This window comes from Capsicum annuum, chromosome 1, assembly GCF_002878395.1.
Source record: "Capsicum annuum cultivar UCD-10X-F1 chromosome 1, UCD10Xv1.1, whole genome shotgun sequence".
NCBI lineage: Eukaryota > Viridiplantae > Streptophyta > Magnoliopsida > Solanales > Solanaceae > Capsicum > Capsicum annuum.
In genome coordinates this window covers 18,990,088-19,006,702 of record NC_061111.1, presented here as the reverse complement: position 1 = coordinate 19,006,702, position 16,615 = coordinate 18,990,088, and the positions used below count along the sequence as shown (strand labels likewise).

The 16,615-nt window shown below is 34.1% G+C and overlaps 2 protein-coding genes across 2 annotated transcripts; one reads left to right on the top strand and one right to left on the bottom strand.

Annotated features, from left to right (window-relative positions):
• Nucleotides 1–59: 59 nt before the first annotated feature.
• On the bottom strand, nucleotides 60–4,878 carry LOC107853841 (heat shock factor protein HSF8). Its single transcript, XM_016698829.2, is given in 3 exon segments — nucleotides 60–322; nucleotides 325–1,519; nucleotides 4,300–4,878. Coding segments are annotated over 3 exon segments (1,497 nt in total). The 5' UTR covers nucleotides 4,576–4,878; the 3' UTR covers nucleotides 60–296.
• Nucleotides 4,879–10,860: 5,982 nt separating this feature from the next.
• Nucleotides 10,861–16,610, top strand: LOC107853839 (the record flags this gene model as incomplete). The annotated part of the gene is made up of 6 exons (XM_016698828.2): nucleotides 10,861–11,066; nucleotides 11,332–11,421; nucleotides 11,762–11,916; nucleotides 12,764–12,884; nucleotides 16,365–16,484; nucleotides 16,566–16,610. Coding segments are annotated over exons 1-6 (639 nt in total), but the record flags the coding sequence as incomplete, so codon positions are not given.
• Between the last annotated feature and the right edge of the window lie 5 nt (nucleotides 16,611–16,615).

Below are 16,615 nucleotides of genomic sequence, written 5' to 3'. Positions count from 1 at the left end.
AACTACATTCTGAGTGGCTTCAGAGAAATTAAGCGAAAATCTTAAACCTTTGAAATTGGTTGGCAGGAGAACTTTGATATCCGAATGCCTAATATATCAATCCTGTTGATTAGCAAGCTATTATTGCATACTGTATTAGAGCAGAGTTTAACGACCATGGATTGATCTGCCCCGACCTCACCACACCCTCTAGAAGGGAATTTTGCAATATTCTTATACGCTCTACCAAACGACCTCTAAGAGATGAGATTTCTAGATTACCTCATACATTTTCTTTGGTGACCAATCATACTTTTTTACTGTTTGATGTTAGTTGCTCCATTTGCTCAGTAAGATCTTCCATGTGCTGGACATTGTCCCGTCCATTTTCTAGTGGCTTAGTTTCAGTACTCTCAATATCTTCTACTTCAAGCGAATCCATCTCCTCTGTCTCAGTGGGGAATAGGTTTTGAAGAAACTTTTCCCAGAAGGGATCACCCACACTAGGAAGTTCTCCTATATCGTCCATCAAAGTACTCTGCCACTCGGTTTGAAGGTCTGGAGAAAAAGTATCAATTTCTGATGGCAATTTTCCATTTCTCCCCAATATGGAATCCATGAAAGAATCAATGCCCGTCTGTGATCCATTAATATCCATATTGTTTTCAGGCACAATTTCTTGGAACTGTGAGGGCTCAGGCATAATCATATCTGATGGAGACAGTAAAACAGGGGGATCTTGAGCTCCAACCGGTGAACTGCTTTCTGAAAATTGAATGTTGGCAGAAAATGAACTTTGTCCTGCCACAGCTGAAGTTGCACTGGCAAATGGCTGGGGAGAAGCGGGTGGAACTTCTTGAAGAGTGACTCCTGAAATTTGATTGTTACTTCCACCGTCTAATGATTTACATTGGGGTGAACCATCACCAATCAGTAAACTTTCAGGACTGTTGCTGAGACTCTCTAACCTGGGAGAAGAATCTAATTTCGTTATCTGCCTGAGCATTGCTTTCGCTGCCTCTTTCATTACAGGTTGGTACTTCACAAGTTGTCCATCAGCAGGGCTAACAGAAAGATCACCTGAAGGATTATCTTGTCCAATCCTGCGTTTCTTGCTGCGTTCTATCATGTGTTTATTGCTTTCATTTTGCTGCTGTACAAACTGTGCCAAGAATCCAGGGCTGTTAACAGCTTTTGCCAGGAACGACATCATCTGTTGCTGTCGCTGCTCCATAATATGAAGGCTCTGCACCACGGTTTGCATCTGATTATCGGTATTCTGCTGATGTTGTCTCAGCTTAACCAGCTCCAGCATAAGCACATTCTTGTCCCTTTTCAGCCTCTCAACCTCTTCTTCAAGACCAAACTTTCCAACCTCCACACAAACCCCAACCGACGCACTCTGACCATGAAGTTGCTGCTGCTGACTCTGTCCATGAGCAGGCTTGCGCCTACTAATATTTCTAAGCAGATGCTTCTGACCTCTTATGAATCCATCATTAGAAAATTTCCAGAGGTCTGAACCAACCTTTCTAAAGCCCTGTATGCAGCACAAGAAAGTGAAATATTATAAAGGAAGTATGACTAGAGGTTCGCTATGGAGGTTCAAAATCAAAGTATTGTTCTAATATATGGTAATTAGTCAGGTAGGATAGGGAAAAGGATACATCACAAGTGGCAACACATGATAACCATGGCTAGCTAAAATATAACTTACAAACCCGAAGAAAAGCTACAAATGATTAGAGCTCCATTCAAACTCAATGTATCACTTTATCTCCTAATCAACTTTTAGGCAGCAATGGAACAGGAAAATTCTATAACCTTAAAGAACAAGTGGGAATGATGAGATGTCAATCTTAGGATGCATTACGAAAGAGCACATTTTATTAGCCTCGCTCTTACTAGAATTATCTATTAGCTCCTGTATAACGAACCACTTATTATTGAGTTTCCATCATAAAGAAAACAAGTAGTTTTCTCTCCGCTCGTCTCTTTTTTACTAGGTATCAGAGCTTAGGAGGAAAAAGCTACAAATGATTAGAGCTCCATTCAAACTCAATGTATCACTTTATCTCCTAATCAACTTTTAGGCAGCAATGGAACAGGAAAATTCTATAACCTTAAAGAACAAGTGGGAATGATGAGATGTCAATCTTAGGATGCATTACGAAAGAGCACATTTTATTAGCCTCGCTCTTACTAGAATTATCTATTAGCTCCTGTATAACGAACCACTTATTATTGAGTTTCCATCATAAAGAAAACAAGTAGTTTTCTCTCCGCTCGTCTCTTTTTTACTAGGTATCAGAGCTTAGGAGGAAAGACATCCGAGTCTAGGTCAATCGACTCATTGTTGAAGTTCGCTGGCAAGTTTAAGAGGCGGTTTATTCAGTCTCAAAAATTGTTTTAGTCTAATCAAAAATTGGTAAATTGACATACTGGGAGCTTCACGTCGATGAGACTAACATAGTGATCCAAAGAGCACACTATTCTCTGATGCGCACACCCAAATGTAACATCACTATCTCTATCACTCACTGGTGCATAACTTCACAGGGCACGGATGCAAAGATCATTGTGTGTGACACGTCAACATCATTTCCGCATTCTCAGTCCACATCAGTAGAAACATGAATTTGGATTGAACCCAAGCATGTTGAATTGCTTTCTCTTATCAACAGTATATACTGCCTCCATCTAGCTGTATAAGTTGACAATATTGTCATCACTAGAGATGATGAAGAAGGGATTAACGCACTGAAACAACATCTTTCACTCACTTCTAGACGAAAGAGTTGCGATGACTTAAATACTTTTGGGTATATAGATGGCTCAGTCACCTTAAGAATGACCATCTCTTAGAGGAAAATTTACTCTAGATATCCTATCACAAAACTTGCTTGCTTGATTGTAAGCTGATCGACTATCCATTTCCAATAGTAACATCATGTGGAGAAAACAAAAAAGGTTAATTTATCCAAAACTCATAGTTTCTCTTAGTCTGAATAAAAAAGTACGGACTTCTTCAGAGATAATTAAGTAAATAAAAGTGTGCTCTCTCTAACACTAACAACTTAAGTTAGCGGAGCAAACAAAGGTCTTGGGATCAAGTCTCACTGCAACCTATCCTAAGGGCGACTTTCGAAGAGATGGTCACAGACTTCAACACCCACTAAAAACTCTACCTATCAAATATCACCTGATGTCGTGAAATGAATCCATAAAATATCATCCTATAACAATCTCCTTTCTCCTTGAATGGGAATAGTTAACACTCCCTCAGTTTCAATTTGTCTATTCTACTTTCCTTTTTAGTCCATTTCAAAAGATTGACTTTCTCCTCTTTAAGTAAGTCTTTAATTCCAACTTTTCACATTACATATTAACACCACAAGATTCAAAAATCTTCTTTAACATTCTTAAATTTCGTACCAAATCAAAATAGGACAAACAAATTGATACAAGCTGAACTTTCCTTTTTAGTTCATTTAAAAAAGATAACTCTATCCTTTTTTTAACTCTTTAATTCCAACTTTCCACTTGACATACTTAAAACCACAAAATTCAAAATTCTTTACTTTCATAAATTTCGTACCAAATCAAAATAGGAAAAAAAAATTAATACGAAGCTATGCTTTCCTCTTTAGTTCATTTCAAAAAGATTGATTCTTTCCTTTTGTACTAAAGCTTTAATTCCAACTTTCCACGCGATATACTTAAAAACACAATATTCAAAAATCTTCTTTACTTCCCTAAATTTCGTCCCGAATCAAAATAGGACAAACAAATTAATACCCAGCAAAGCTTTCCCTTTTAGTTCATTTCAAAAAGATACACACTTTCCTTTTGTAGTAATTCCATAATTCCAACTCTCCATGTGACATACTTAAAACCACAACATTCAAAAATTTCTTTTACTTTCATAAATTTCGTACCAAATCAAAATAGAACAAACAAATTAATACAGCGTTGAGCATTCCTTTTTAGTTCATTTCCAGACTGACTCTTTCCTTTTGTAGTAACTTTTTAATTCCAACTTTACATGCGACACACTTAAAACCACAATATTCAAAAAAAAAAATTACTTTCATAAATTTCGTGCCAAATCAAAATAGGACAAAACAAATAATACGAAGCTAAGCTTTCCTCTTTAGTTCATCTTCAGAAAGATTGATTCTTTCCTTTTGTATTAACTCTTTAATTCAACTTTCCACGGGCCACACTTACAACCACAATATTCAAAAATTTCTTTACATAAATTTCGTACCAAATCAAAATAGGACAAATAAATTAAACGGAAGCTGAAAAAATGCATACATAAGTGTTCAACTGACGAACAAAGCTGGAGAAGTTATTGTGCTTGAAATACATTGGCAATAATTCCCTGGCGAATTCCGGAGGATCCCAAACCACGAAACTATTATCAGTAGAACTCCACGAAACGATTTTATCAGTACTCGGATCATCCACCATATCGTAAGTCTTCATTAAGAAAGGTGGTGGCGCATTTGAGCTACTCATCGGCGCCGCCGCCGGCGAAGGTTCTGGTGCCGGAGAGGCTTCTCCGGCGTCCTCCATTGAAGCAGAACCCATTGGTAATGGAGAAAATTTGAATGAGAATATTTAGAAGGGGAAATTGGAAGGAAAAGAAAAGGAAATTTTTAGAGAGAGAAGGACGATTGGGTATGTAGAGGAGAGAGAAAGTTGTTTGAGCGGCGAGGGACGCAGAAGCGTATATATATATGTACGGTGTACCATTGGGAGAGAAAAGGGAAAGAAATAAGAGTGTGTTGACGACCGTCATTGTGCAAGTGAAGTGACTTGATGCCCACTTCCTATTTTAGCTAAAGTAAAAATAATGGGCGTGAGCTAAATCAAAATATAATGCTAGAAAAAGCATAACAATGGATACTAAAAATGGAACAGTTATAGCACAAATGATAATTGAAGTGTAGAGTAACATGAATGGAATAACAAAAAATCTTGAAGTAATACTGTAATTATTAATATGAAAGATTAAGTGAGACAACTTTCAACTGTATAACTAACTCTCCTTCCTAATTTATGTCATCCATAATAATCTATCTAAGGTCACGTCATCATTAAGTCAGAGTTATGTTATGTAATGACTATTTACCTCTTTTTAATATTTTTTCAACCTATTTTTGCCCTCTCTTATAACTATCTAGAAGTGTCAAAATGAACTCAAATTGAGCTGACCCGCCCAATATTTAATGAGTTTGATTCAAGATAATTTACTATTGGATAAACCTCAACCCAATAAGTCTCGATCCATTTTTAAATCAAAAAATTACATAAATACACAACTTATGTTTCCAATATTACAAAAAAATTCCAACATATATACAGAATGTTATTTATATGTCGGTTATGTTATGTATATTAATAGGAAGAGAGAGTAAAGTAATTAAAAAAATGAGAGAGTGTAATTACTTCAAAAGGGTTGATATTTATGTAATTTATACTTTTTAAATTGGGTTCAAATGAGCCCAATTCAATCTCTGGCTCAACTTGTTAATAAAAAAATAATTTTCCTAATAAAATAAGGAAAAAAAAAAAACGCAACAACGTATCCTCCCACTCTCAAAATGACCCACCTTACGTCAACCCCACCTCACCCCAACTCCATTACACCCCCAGCTTACCGCACCCCCACCCCGTCTTCATTAAATATATTATTTTTATTTCTTAAAATGTTTTTTATAATTTTCCCCCCACCCCACCTCATCCCCGTACCCCTCCCTAACCCGAACCCCGACTCCATCTCCACCCCAAAAAATTAATTCTTTTCTAAAAAAATAAAAATCTTTTCTTACTTCATGATTAAAATCCTACCCTCCCCCTTCACCGCATCCCCTATCCCTCCCAAAAAAGATATTTTTCTTAGAAATATTTTTAAAAAATAAATAAATAATTTTTTTTCATAAAAAAAAATCTTACTCCGACCCCCCTCTCCCCCTGACCCCTACCCCCTGCACTCCCCTATAGCACAATACACCATCCCAAAAAAAGAAAAAAATTAAGTTAATTTTATTTTTTAAAAAAAAAAAAAAAACTTTTACCTCGACCCTCATCCCTTTCCTACCCCCACACTCCCGCCCCCACACCGCTCCCAGTTTTTTTTTATAATATTTTTTAAAATAGTTAAAAAAAAAACTTATCCCACCCCCATGACATACCCCTTTCCCAAACGTTAATTTTAAATGAAATAATTTTTTAAAAAAAAATTCTTACCTCAACCTCATTCTAACCCCCCGACCCCCTACCCAAAAAATGAATTTTATTTTAGAAAAAAAATAAATTTTAAGAAAAAATCTTACCCCACCCCACTCTCTACTCACCCACCCAACTTCCCAATCTCATCCAAATTTATTTTCTTGAGTTGAGTTTACAAGGGATAAATATCAATATGTTAATATTTTTTAAATTAAGTGGGTCAAATTGAACTGGTCAAGACACAACCCAATTTTGTACATTTCAATCCAAAGTTAATTTGGACAGATCATGACTCAACCCAATATTCAATTCAACCTATTTAATTTTTTCAATCTCAAACCACATTGCCCATTTGACACCCCTAACTATCCATAGTTAATCTCTCACATTATTGCACTGGTGCACCCTACATTTTCTCTTCACATGTCCAAATTATTTTAGTCTCACGTCTCATAGCTTATCTTCACTCGAGGCCACTCCGACCTTATTCCAAAAATTCTAATTTTTTATCTTACCTTTTCATAGTGTGCCACACATTCACTTCAGCTTCCTCGTTTCCTCACACAGTTTTTCCTTACACAATTTTTAAATTCTAAATGTCGGTGTTCTTGACCAGCCAATATCTCATTTTATAATAACCAATTTAACCATCAACATGTGTTTAAGTTTGAGTGGTTGTATAAGTTTTTCTCCAAAAGTATTTCTTGAATACATATACTTAAAAATACATTTTTAAAATTTGATTAAACACTATTTGCTACTTAAAGTATTTTTTTAATTGATTAGTCACACACAAATATTTTCTTGTTAAAAGTACTTTTTGAAAATTGATTAGTCACATACACAAACATTTTCTCGTTAAAAGTACTTTTTTAAAAAAAAATTGGAGAAGATAATTTTTTTTTAAAATGATTGATTTTTAAAACTCGACGAAACAGGTTACATTCTTGTGTTTGGCATGAAGTAAAATATTTTCAATGAAAAATATTCTCTTTAGAATGATTATTTTTTATATTTGAATGTATTTGTCTTATTTTTTTTAACCCGTTTAAAAAATAAATATTATTTGATTATAAATTTTTACATGGAGAAAATGGTCTATAACCCCTCCAACCTTTACCTGAAATCTCAATTACACATTCGAACTTTATAAAAGTCCTATTACCCCTTTGAACCTTTTATAAAAGTTCTATTGCCCCTCTGAACCTTTTATTTTTGATATTTTGTGATCCTAAAATGTTGACCTGTCCAAGAAGGTGTATACACTTCGCTTGGGCGCGTGGGACTTGCCTAAAGTACAAAAATCTACATTTTTTAAGCCACATGTAAATCCAACTCTTTTTTTTATTTTCTTTTTAAAAAATCCTCATTTGTTAGCCATTAAATCTTCCATCTTCTTCTTCTTCTTTTTTTTTTTGCCATTTTCAAAACTTGAAATTTGGGTTTTGTTGTCTACCATTTCAAAACTTTCAATCGTAACCTCCATTCTAAAATTGAAACTTTAGGGTTCATAATTTTCTTCTAAAAGACTCAAAACAAAAAGGTTTTTTTGCCTTATACGTTTTGTTTTTTCTTCTTCTTCTTCTCTTTCTCAAAACAAAAAGGTTCAAGAACTCATCAATGATGTCCAAGGTTAATTTCTCATCTTCCTCATCTCCAATTCATTTTCTTCTTCATCTTTCTCTATTTCAATTCATGGATGTGTATGTCCAAATATAAAAACCCACAAAAACAAATCCATTTATTTCACTTTAAACAGAAAATTCAAAATTCCATGAGAAATGATACAAAGTTACAAAAAAGGGGATAAAAATAGAGTTGATGAGGTTCGTTCTTTCTTCTCAAAAAAAAAAAACCGCACCAATAAGCCTAAAGCACTAAATTTTCTTGAAGCAAAAAAACAAGAGAAAAAACGAGAGAGAAAGAAAGAGCTTTCTTTGCAAAATCAACAACAACAACAACAATTTATTCGATCTCCGACGCTTCTTTCAACTTTTTAACCCCTCAATTCGACATTAAAATTAAGCAAATTTAAAATAAAATTAACAAGATATACTTTTTCATTTTCAATTTCAAATTAAGAAGAAAGATTATTGTAGATTCTTCTTTGACCAGTTTAGATCTGATTTGGATCCTATGGCTTGAAATTTACGTAATATTTGTTTACAACCATCTTCTTCACCATCTTGTTGCCTCTTCGATTGTCAGAACAATGAAAGGTGAAGAATTTACAGATAAGAAAAAGAGAAAGGAGAAAAGAGAATGAAAAAAGGAAAGAGAAAAGGAAAAGGAAAAATAATTAATTTTTTATAATAAAAATATAATATTAGGTGGTAATATTACGTGGCATTACGTGGACACGCGTGATAATCACTTCCCAATACACGTGTGGTTGTGAGTTTTTAAGGGGATAATAATTTCAATTTTAAATAAATCAGGGGATCATAGGACTCCCCTAAAGATGAAGTGTGTAGTTGGGATTTTGAGCATAGGTTGGAGGGGTTTTAGACCATTTTCTCTTTCCACATGACATATTTAAAATTACAAATATAAAAAATATTTAAGTATATTTTATGTATTTTTAATTTGATATTTTAAAAATCTTATTTAATTTTTAAACTTATGTACCAAATCAATACAAAATAAATAAACTAAAATTGAGGGAGTAATAATTTTAATTTATCTTTTAGTATTTGATAAGCATATTTAAAAGATATTGCCTTAAAAGTTATTTACATGCTAGGAACTCGAACCAAAATAAGCCACAAAATATAAAAAATGATCAAAATAGGCTATCCATTTTAAAAGTTATCAAAATAGGCTAAATGTAATAAATTATTACGTTTTACACTTTTATCTTAACGGTCAACTAACGGTCAATGCGATTTGTAAAACATAATAATTTATTACGTTTTACAAACAGTATTTGTAAAAAGTAATAAATTATTACGTTTTCACAAAAAAAAATAAAAAACAAAAAGCAGTGTGTAGTCACATATTCTTTATGTCAAATCATGAAAAAGGTAATAATTTATTACTTTTTACAAACAGTTTTTGTAAAACGTAATAATTTATTACAAACTACAAACAGTGTTTGTAAGGTGTAATAAATTCTTACAACTTACACCTACCCACATCACATCACATTTACTTTTTCTATTTTAATCCACCGCACCCCATCCACGTAAATTTAACCCCCCAACCCCAACTCAGGTATAACCTCTCCTACCCCTGCCCCTACTTATATATTTATATATATATGGAGGGAGTAAAAAATAATTTCGTATAATCCTATTCATTATGCAATAACCCAATAAAAAATTAAAACCGAATCAATAACCCAATAATTTTTTTTATAAAATCATTAAAAAATCGTTAACCCGATAAACATAAATCAATAACATTTTTATCGGTTCAATTTTTATACACTGATAACTTAAATTGCGATTTCTTACTCCATAAATTGTAATAAAATGTATTTGTCCATGTGAGTCTTCTCAAAATATTAATCAAAATACTGATAAGTAACTAATATGAAACATTAATCGAAAAAGTTGATTTCATATTTTAACAAAAAAAAAATAGAAGAACTAAGAAAATGAGAGATGGTGGGGTTAGAAAAAAGAGGTAGGGGCAGGGGCGTTAGGTGGGGTTAGGGGCGGGGTGGGAGGGTTCTACCTGGGTTGGGGTTGGGGGGTTAAATTTACGTGGGTGAATTAAAATAGAAAAAATAAATGTGATGTGACGTGGGTAGGTGTAAGTTGTAATAATTTATTACAACTTATAAATACTGTTTTTAGTTTGTATTAAATTATTACGTTTTTTATGATTTGACATAAAGAAGATGTGGCTACACATTGTTTTTTTTTTTTTTTTGTGAAAAACGTAATAATTTATTACGTTTTACAAATCACATTGACCGTTAGTTGACTGTTACGGTAAAAGTGAAAAACGTAATAATTTATCATATTTAATTTATTTTGATAACTTTTTAAATGAATGATCTATTTTGATCACTTTTTATATTTTATGGCTTATTTTGATTCCGAGTTCCCATGTTAGGGTGGGCAGAGGTGGTGGGATTGTCAAAGGGCGAGGTTGGGGGCTTTGAAAATGGGAAAAGAGACGAGATTGGATTGCTACTTGCACCATTCAACAAATACATAATGAAGTGCACCAGTCTTCTATGTTAAAATCTAGCGAAAAGTGTTAAATTTATTTTTTTATTTTAAAAAATTAGTTAAATATATTTTTGTCATACTCAAATTTATTTTTAAAATTTAGTTAAATATATCTTTGTTATATTTTGGATCAAATTTATCTCAATGTCATATTTTTGGGCTTCATCCTCATTGTTTTTCACTTGTATGCTTTTTTTAATAGAGTTCAAATCAATATTAAATTGCCCATTTATTAAAAATAAATCACACTCTAATCTAATCCGTTCAATTCAAGCCACAAAGAAAAACATAAATAAATATATTCCTTATTCAATTCTGTTGGTAAATTTGACTCCAAAATATGATAACATGAGTAAATTTAACTCCAAATTATGACAAAAGACATATTTAACTAATTTTTCAAAGAGTGGAGTAAATTTGACCCTCTACTCTAGAATTTAAGGATGATTTTAGTATAAACACAAAGATAAGAGTCTATTTGAACATTTAGAACAGTAGAGAATATAATGAATCCCTCCCTTTTTTCCTCGGCCAGTGTTCAATTTGGCGGGAACAAAAATGAGCTCATCTGGGATTGAGCCGGAATCTCCCGATCTAGTCTGCCAACTTGACAACGTTCAAGGCGTCGTCGATGCACTCACTTCCGTTCGATGGAAAAAACAACAGGTTCCTTCTTTAGCTTTCTCTTTCCCAACAAATTTACTCTATTTACGTGACATAGTTGAAATTTCGAAAGTCAATCTAGTTTTTCTTTGACCGAACTTTTCTTTTACATAGCTTGCAAGTTTTTTAATTTATTAATTATTATGATTTATATCCAAATTCACGGTCCAAATTTAGAAATGCAACGGTGCCACATAAATTGGGACAGAGTGATTACTAAATTTTCCAATTCGCTATAACACTAATTTATTTTTTAAATTCTTCTCAGCATGCAGTTCTGGAGCTATCGGAACACGGCATAGTGTTAATTGTTGAGGAAACCGCTTGTCTTCAGGCCAAAGTTTACTTGCAACGAGAGGTTCTGAATTTTAGTGAATTGTTAAAAATATACCTAAAGTATCTCGATTTTTAGAGTTTCATATCTAAATACTAGATGTGCAAGTTTTCTAACTGAAATATCAGCAACTATCTGTCAAAACACAACTCGACTAGTATGGTCATCGTTTAGGTAGGAAAAGTGAATAATTAGTAATACTTGGTTATAGTTCAGGCAGGAAACTAAAAAAATGGGGATACTTTAGGTGTGTTTTTGACCATTAACTCTTTGAATTTCCGTCTTTGTAATTTATTTGTTTCTATTATGTGGTGTGAATTTGTAGTGTTCTGATACTGAATTAGGTGTTTATTATTTTGTGTAGTTATTTGTTAAATATGAATATAGCGCAGAAGGGAGGCCGCGTTTTGGAGTGAGCTTAGGGTTATTTGTTGATTGTCTGAATACATTTTCAGTTCAAGGACATTCAAGTGCTATTGAGATACGCTATCCTGGTCCTGATATGCAGCTTCTTCTCAAGTAATTATCCTCCAATCCTCATTCTCTATAATTAGGTTGTTGAATCTCTTTTGGCAGCTCCATGGAATTTATATGATTCTTGGTTGAAAATGCTCCATTTGTTTATCTAGGGTTGTTTAATCAAATGCATTTCAATTGATTAGATATATACAATTTGAAAGATCGACAGAGTGAATTAAGGCCTATTAGCATATAACACCAAAAAGACAAAGAAGAGGGGAGAAAAACATCTTTTAGTTATTTCCCCGGACTTCCCATCAGTCTCCAACAGGGCAGATCTAAAATTTGAAGATAATAGGTGCACCTCTTAATGTAATGTACATACTTTTGAAAGTTTATTGAAAATTTCTATGTAAATTTACAATAATTGGAGTATGATGCAGTGAGTGTACTGCTTATCTACGGGATCTACTTTTGGTCTCAATTCTCAAAGCTACTAACTTTTATTAGCCTAAACACGAATTAGTAGTAGAAAAAGTCTTTTCTATCATCTTTGTCCATGGCTTTGCTAGAGTACACTGTTTTTCCATTGTATACATCTGCCTTTTTATTGAGTTGAAGTCTAGAAGTATCTCAATAAAGAGATAAAGTGAAAATTGTAGTTGTCAATGTCATAGTAATTGAGTGGAGTCACCATTAAATCAATGTTAATGAATCACATCTTCTAAAAATTTTGTTATATGTGTTATCCTCGTTTTTTCTGACAGGGGATGTTACACATAATCTCAGAGGCAAAATTACTTGATCTTTTGGGCACATTTTGCTTATTCCCAAGTTTTCTTTCACTATGTGAGCACCATTGGCCAGCTTTAAAGATTTGTAACCTATTTTCTAATTCCGAGGTTAGGTCTGTTGAATCTTCAGATTCTTGTACTTATGCGGAGATCAGAACAAGGATTCCTGATACAATATCATGGGACTACAATTTTGAACCTGCTGGAAGCACTCCTCTCAGTTTTACTGTGAAGGTAAATATTCCCTATGGCAGCAATTACAGATAGTAGATCCTGTTATCCATTTGTTGGTGACCACCAGCTCAACAAAAAACATGTGTCTGTTTGCTTCACATCTTATTCACATAATATATGTTTTTGGGCCAGGAGTGACGTAAAATTATCTTATTAAAGAGTGTTCTTTGTGTGTGTTTTTTTGTGTTTATGATTCTATTTAACAAATAATTGTCTCCATGAAGTGTACTAGTTAATCTTCTGATTGTGCTTTCATACTAGACAAGATGGACTAATTAACATATATTAATAAGGAAATTAATGCTATCTAACAGGTTAGTGAGTATATCAAGCTAAATGAGTGAATCTGGTTGTAGGCAGTCTTCCTTTTGATGTTTGGCATAAAGCTTGGTTTCCATTTTTTAATGGATTCCTAAGAGCGGAGGAGCAGAAAGGTCCAAAACATTTTAATATCTGGTTTATATTCAATCGAAGTAATATGTTGGTATTATTATTTCATTTATGTTCTAGGCTTTTATCGTTTGAGGAAAGGTCTAAGGAAGAGTTCCACAAGGAAACTTGTCAAATACCCAAAACAGTTTAAGGTAGTAGTTTTCACACCTGTTTTGAAAATGCTTTTCTGTAGCTGAGGATCTTATCGAAAACAACCTCTTTACCTCTCCAAAGGTAGGGAAGTTCACCCTCTCCAGACTCCTCATGGGATCACACTAGGTATTATGTTTTTGTTGTTTTAGGTAGTAGTTCATCCATACTATCATTTTGTAACAGATTGGTTTATATCAATCCTAGTACTTTGACATGGAACTTAAGCCTCTTTTGTTGCATGAGGAAAAGTTCACGTTATGCTTCGCATGCCATAAATACGGTATTTTGCTCATTTTGTTTTCTCTCAGGCCTTGAATGCAAGATTATTTGATGTGGTAAAAGAATCATAGACAAACTCCCTGATTTTGATTTGTTGAAAGATAAATAATTTTTTTTTTTTGTTGGTGTTAGAATATGAGTAGGAATAGGAATAACATATAAAATCCTACTTGGAAAAGGATTGTAATGTAGTGTCCTATTAGTAAAAAGATTGGAATGTATTGTCTCTATATAGCGTCTCAATGTAATAATGTAGTTACAACAATTCAATAATAGTTTTCTCTTATATTTCTCACATGGTATCAAAGCTTCCACGATTTTGGTAAAGAATCAGAGAGTTTTCGCTGCCGACGAGCGGCTATAATCCATATATGCCGCCCGTCTGGCCAATGATTATGTTAGCAAAAGTTGGGTCACTGGCTCACTTTGTATCTTTCTAATGACTATTTTCTCATATCTTTGCATAGCACCATGCATTTGTCCGGCGACTACTTTTTCATATCTATTTTTTTTAGCACCGTACTTCTTTTCGGTGATTATTTTCTCATATCTGATTTGCGTAGCACCGTGCATCTTTCCGGACTACTGTCTCATATCTGAGTTGCATAGCACCATGCATCTTTCTGGTGACTCCTCAAATTTAATTTACATAGTTCCGTGCATCTTTCCGGTGACTCCTCAAATCTTTTTCAGTAGGGTCGTGCCATCATTCCGACCTTGCCCATATAATTTCTCTTTTCTAGTAGGATCGTGCTGTCATTCCGACCCTACTCATATAATTTCTATTTCTCAATAGGGTCGTGCCATCATTCCAACCCTACACATATTTCTCTTTTTCAGTAGGGTCGTGTCATCATTCCGACCCTACCCATATAATTTTTTTTTTCTCAGATTGTAGTCACTTTTCAGCCATCAAATCTAATAATCCGACGTGTGAGCATGTTTCGGCTAAGTTTCCGATGACTTTCATGTTCAAGATCTACTCATCTCTTGATTTCGAGATGACCCGTATATTTTATACCAGTTTTCGGCCATTTTCCAGCAACACATCGACTTTACGACAATATTTACTACTTTTCGGATCATTTTTTCAGTTTGTTCCGTTTCAATTGAGGTCTCCCAGACGTCCAAAGCAGTCCTTATCAATTTTCTTGCAGATATCTTCACCAAGTCCCTCACCTATTCTCATATTAGTTACATCCATAACAAGCTTGGTACATATGTCTTCTATGCACCCCCTCAACTTGAGGGAAAGTGTTAGAATATGAGTAGAAATAGGAATAGCATATAAAATCCTATTGGAAAAGGATTGTAATGTAGTGTCCTATTAGGAAAAGGATTGAAATATATTGTTTATAAATAGGGCCTCAATGTAATCATGTAGTAACAACAATTCAATAATATTTTTCTCTTATATTTCTCACAGTTGGTAAGACTCAGAAACCATTAGCTTTAAAAATTCTCGGTTCAAAAAACCATTATGTTTAATTGACTACGGATGGCCCACGACAATAACAACACACCCGTGTGACCCCACAAGTGGGTCTGGGGAGGGCGGATTTAACACCCAAACAGGTGGCTTCTTAAGTATCACGAGTTGAGCTCAGTCTGCTAGTGCACACTGCACAAACTATCAAACTAATTCCATTTCCAGTCCCTTCTTCTGTAGAACTTGAAGTTTGAAATGTAGGTTCAGTATCTTGCTCTAATTTGATTAGTTGAGTAGTGTCAGAGACATTATCTGTCTCCATTTGGCATGCCTCTTTCAGGAGGCTACATTTGGTAGTATAACCTAATATTTTGTTACTATTTTGGACTTCTTGTCCCTGATACTGAATCACATGTTCCAATGCCCATCAACCAAATTCTCTGCAAATGATGCCCCAGAAGCAACTGCCTGGGTTCAAAAGCAGTGTTTCCTATTTTGACAAAGTTTACCAGTGACCCTGGTCATTCGCAGAATCAATCAACAAATCCAAGGGTAAGTGCTCCATTCATCTGCTACGTCTCCATATTCTTTGTGCGGAAAGGAAAGGATGGTAAGGATAAGATAGGCAGGATAATAGCAAGAAGGATTATAGAAGAGGAAGTGAAGGGGACCAATTTTATTTCCTTAGTTTGGTTCAAGGGGATTTCGGGAGGGAAGTGAAGTTGTATTCATTTTCCTCCTTTTCAAGTAAAGTTGTATTCTTATTCTGTACTTTTGACATTATACTAGTCACCCACAAGTAAAACTTGTTTTTTGATCCTTTTATCTTCCTTATGCTCCTAAACGGTAGAGGAGGAATCAAATTTTTTTTTTAGAAATTTCATTGATTTTCTTTCTCTTTCCCTTTAATTAATCTAAAGAAATAAGAGTTCATCAGAAGTAAAATTTTGTCGCTATTCCAAATTTTGGCTTATTTGTGCTTCTAGTCCCATCGATAGAGCTTAGCAAGCTTTTTGAAGTTAGCTTCACGTTTTTGTAAATGTTAAGTGCCGTGACTTTATAGACGTTCTGTTCTTTGTCCTTTATTGTTTCACAAAGTGGTTAATGCGAATAAGATTGTGATTGGTTGAAGTCTCGTTCCTCTACTGGTGAGCTAATTATCACAATATCATTTGTTCAATTGGTAGTCTGCAGCTCTAAAGGAAGCCATTGATGACCTTGAGTGGCCAGGATCAAGTATTTATCTAATCCTACAGCCTTCACCACCATCGGTCACCTTTAGAGGTGAAGGCCATGGTGACTTACAGGTATAGTTTGACCTGATGACTCACTAGCAGTCTATTCTCATATTCTCCAACCCTCTTCTGTTTTTACTTTTCTTTTTGCAGATTGACTTTATGTGCCATGCAAACACCGATCTTCTGGTTGCATTTCATTG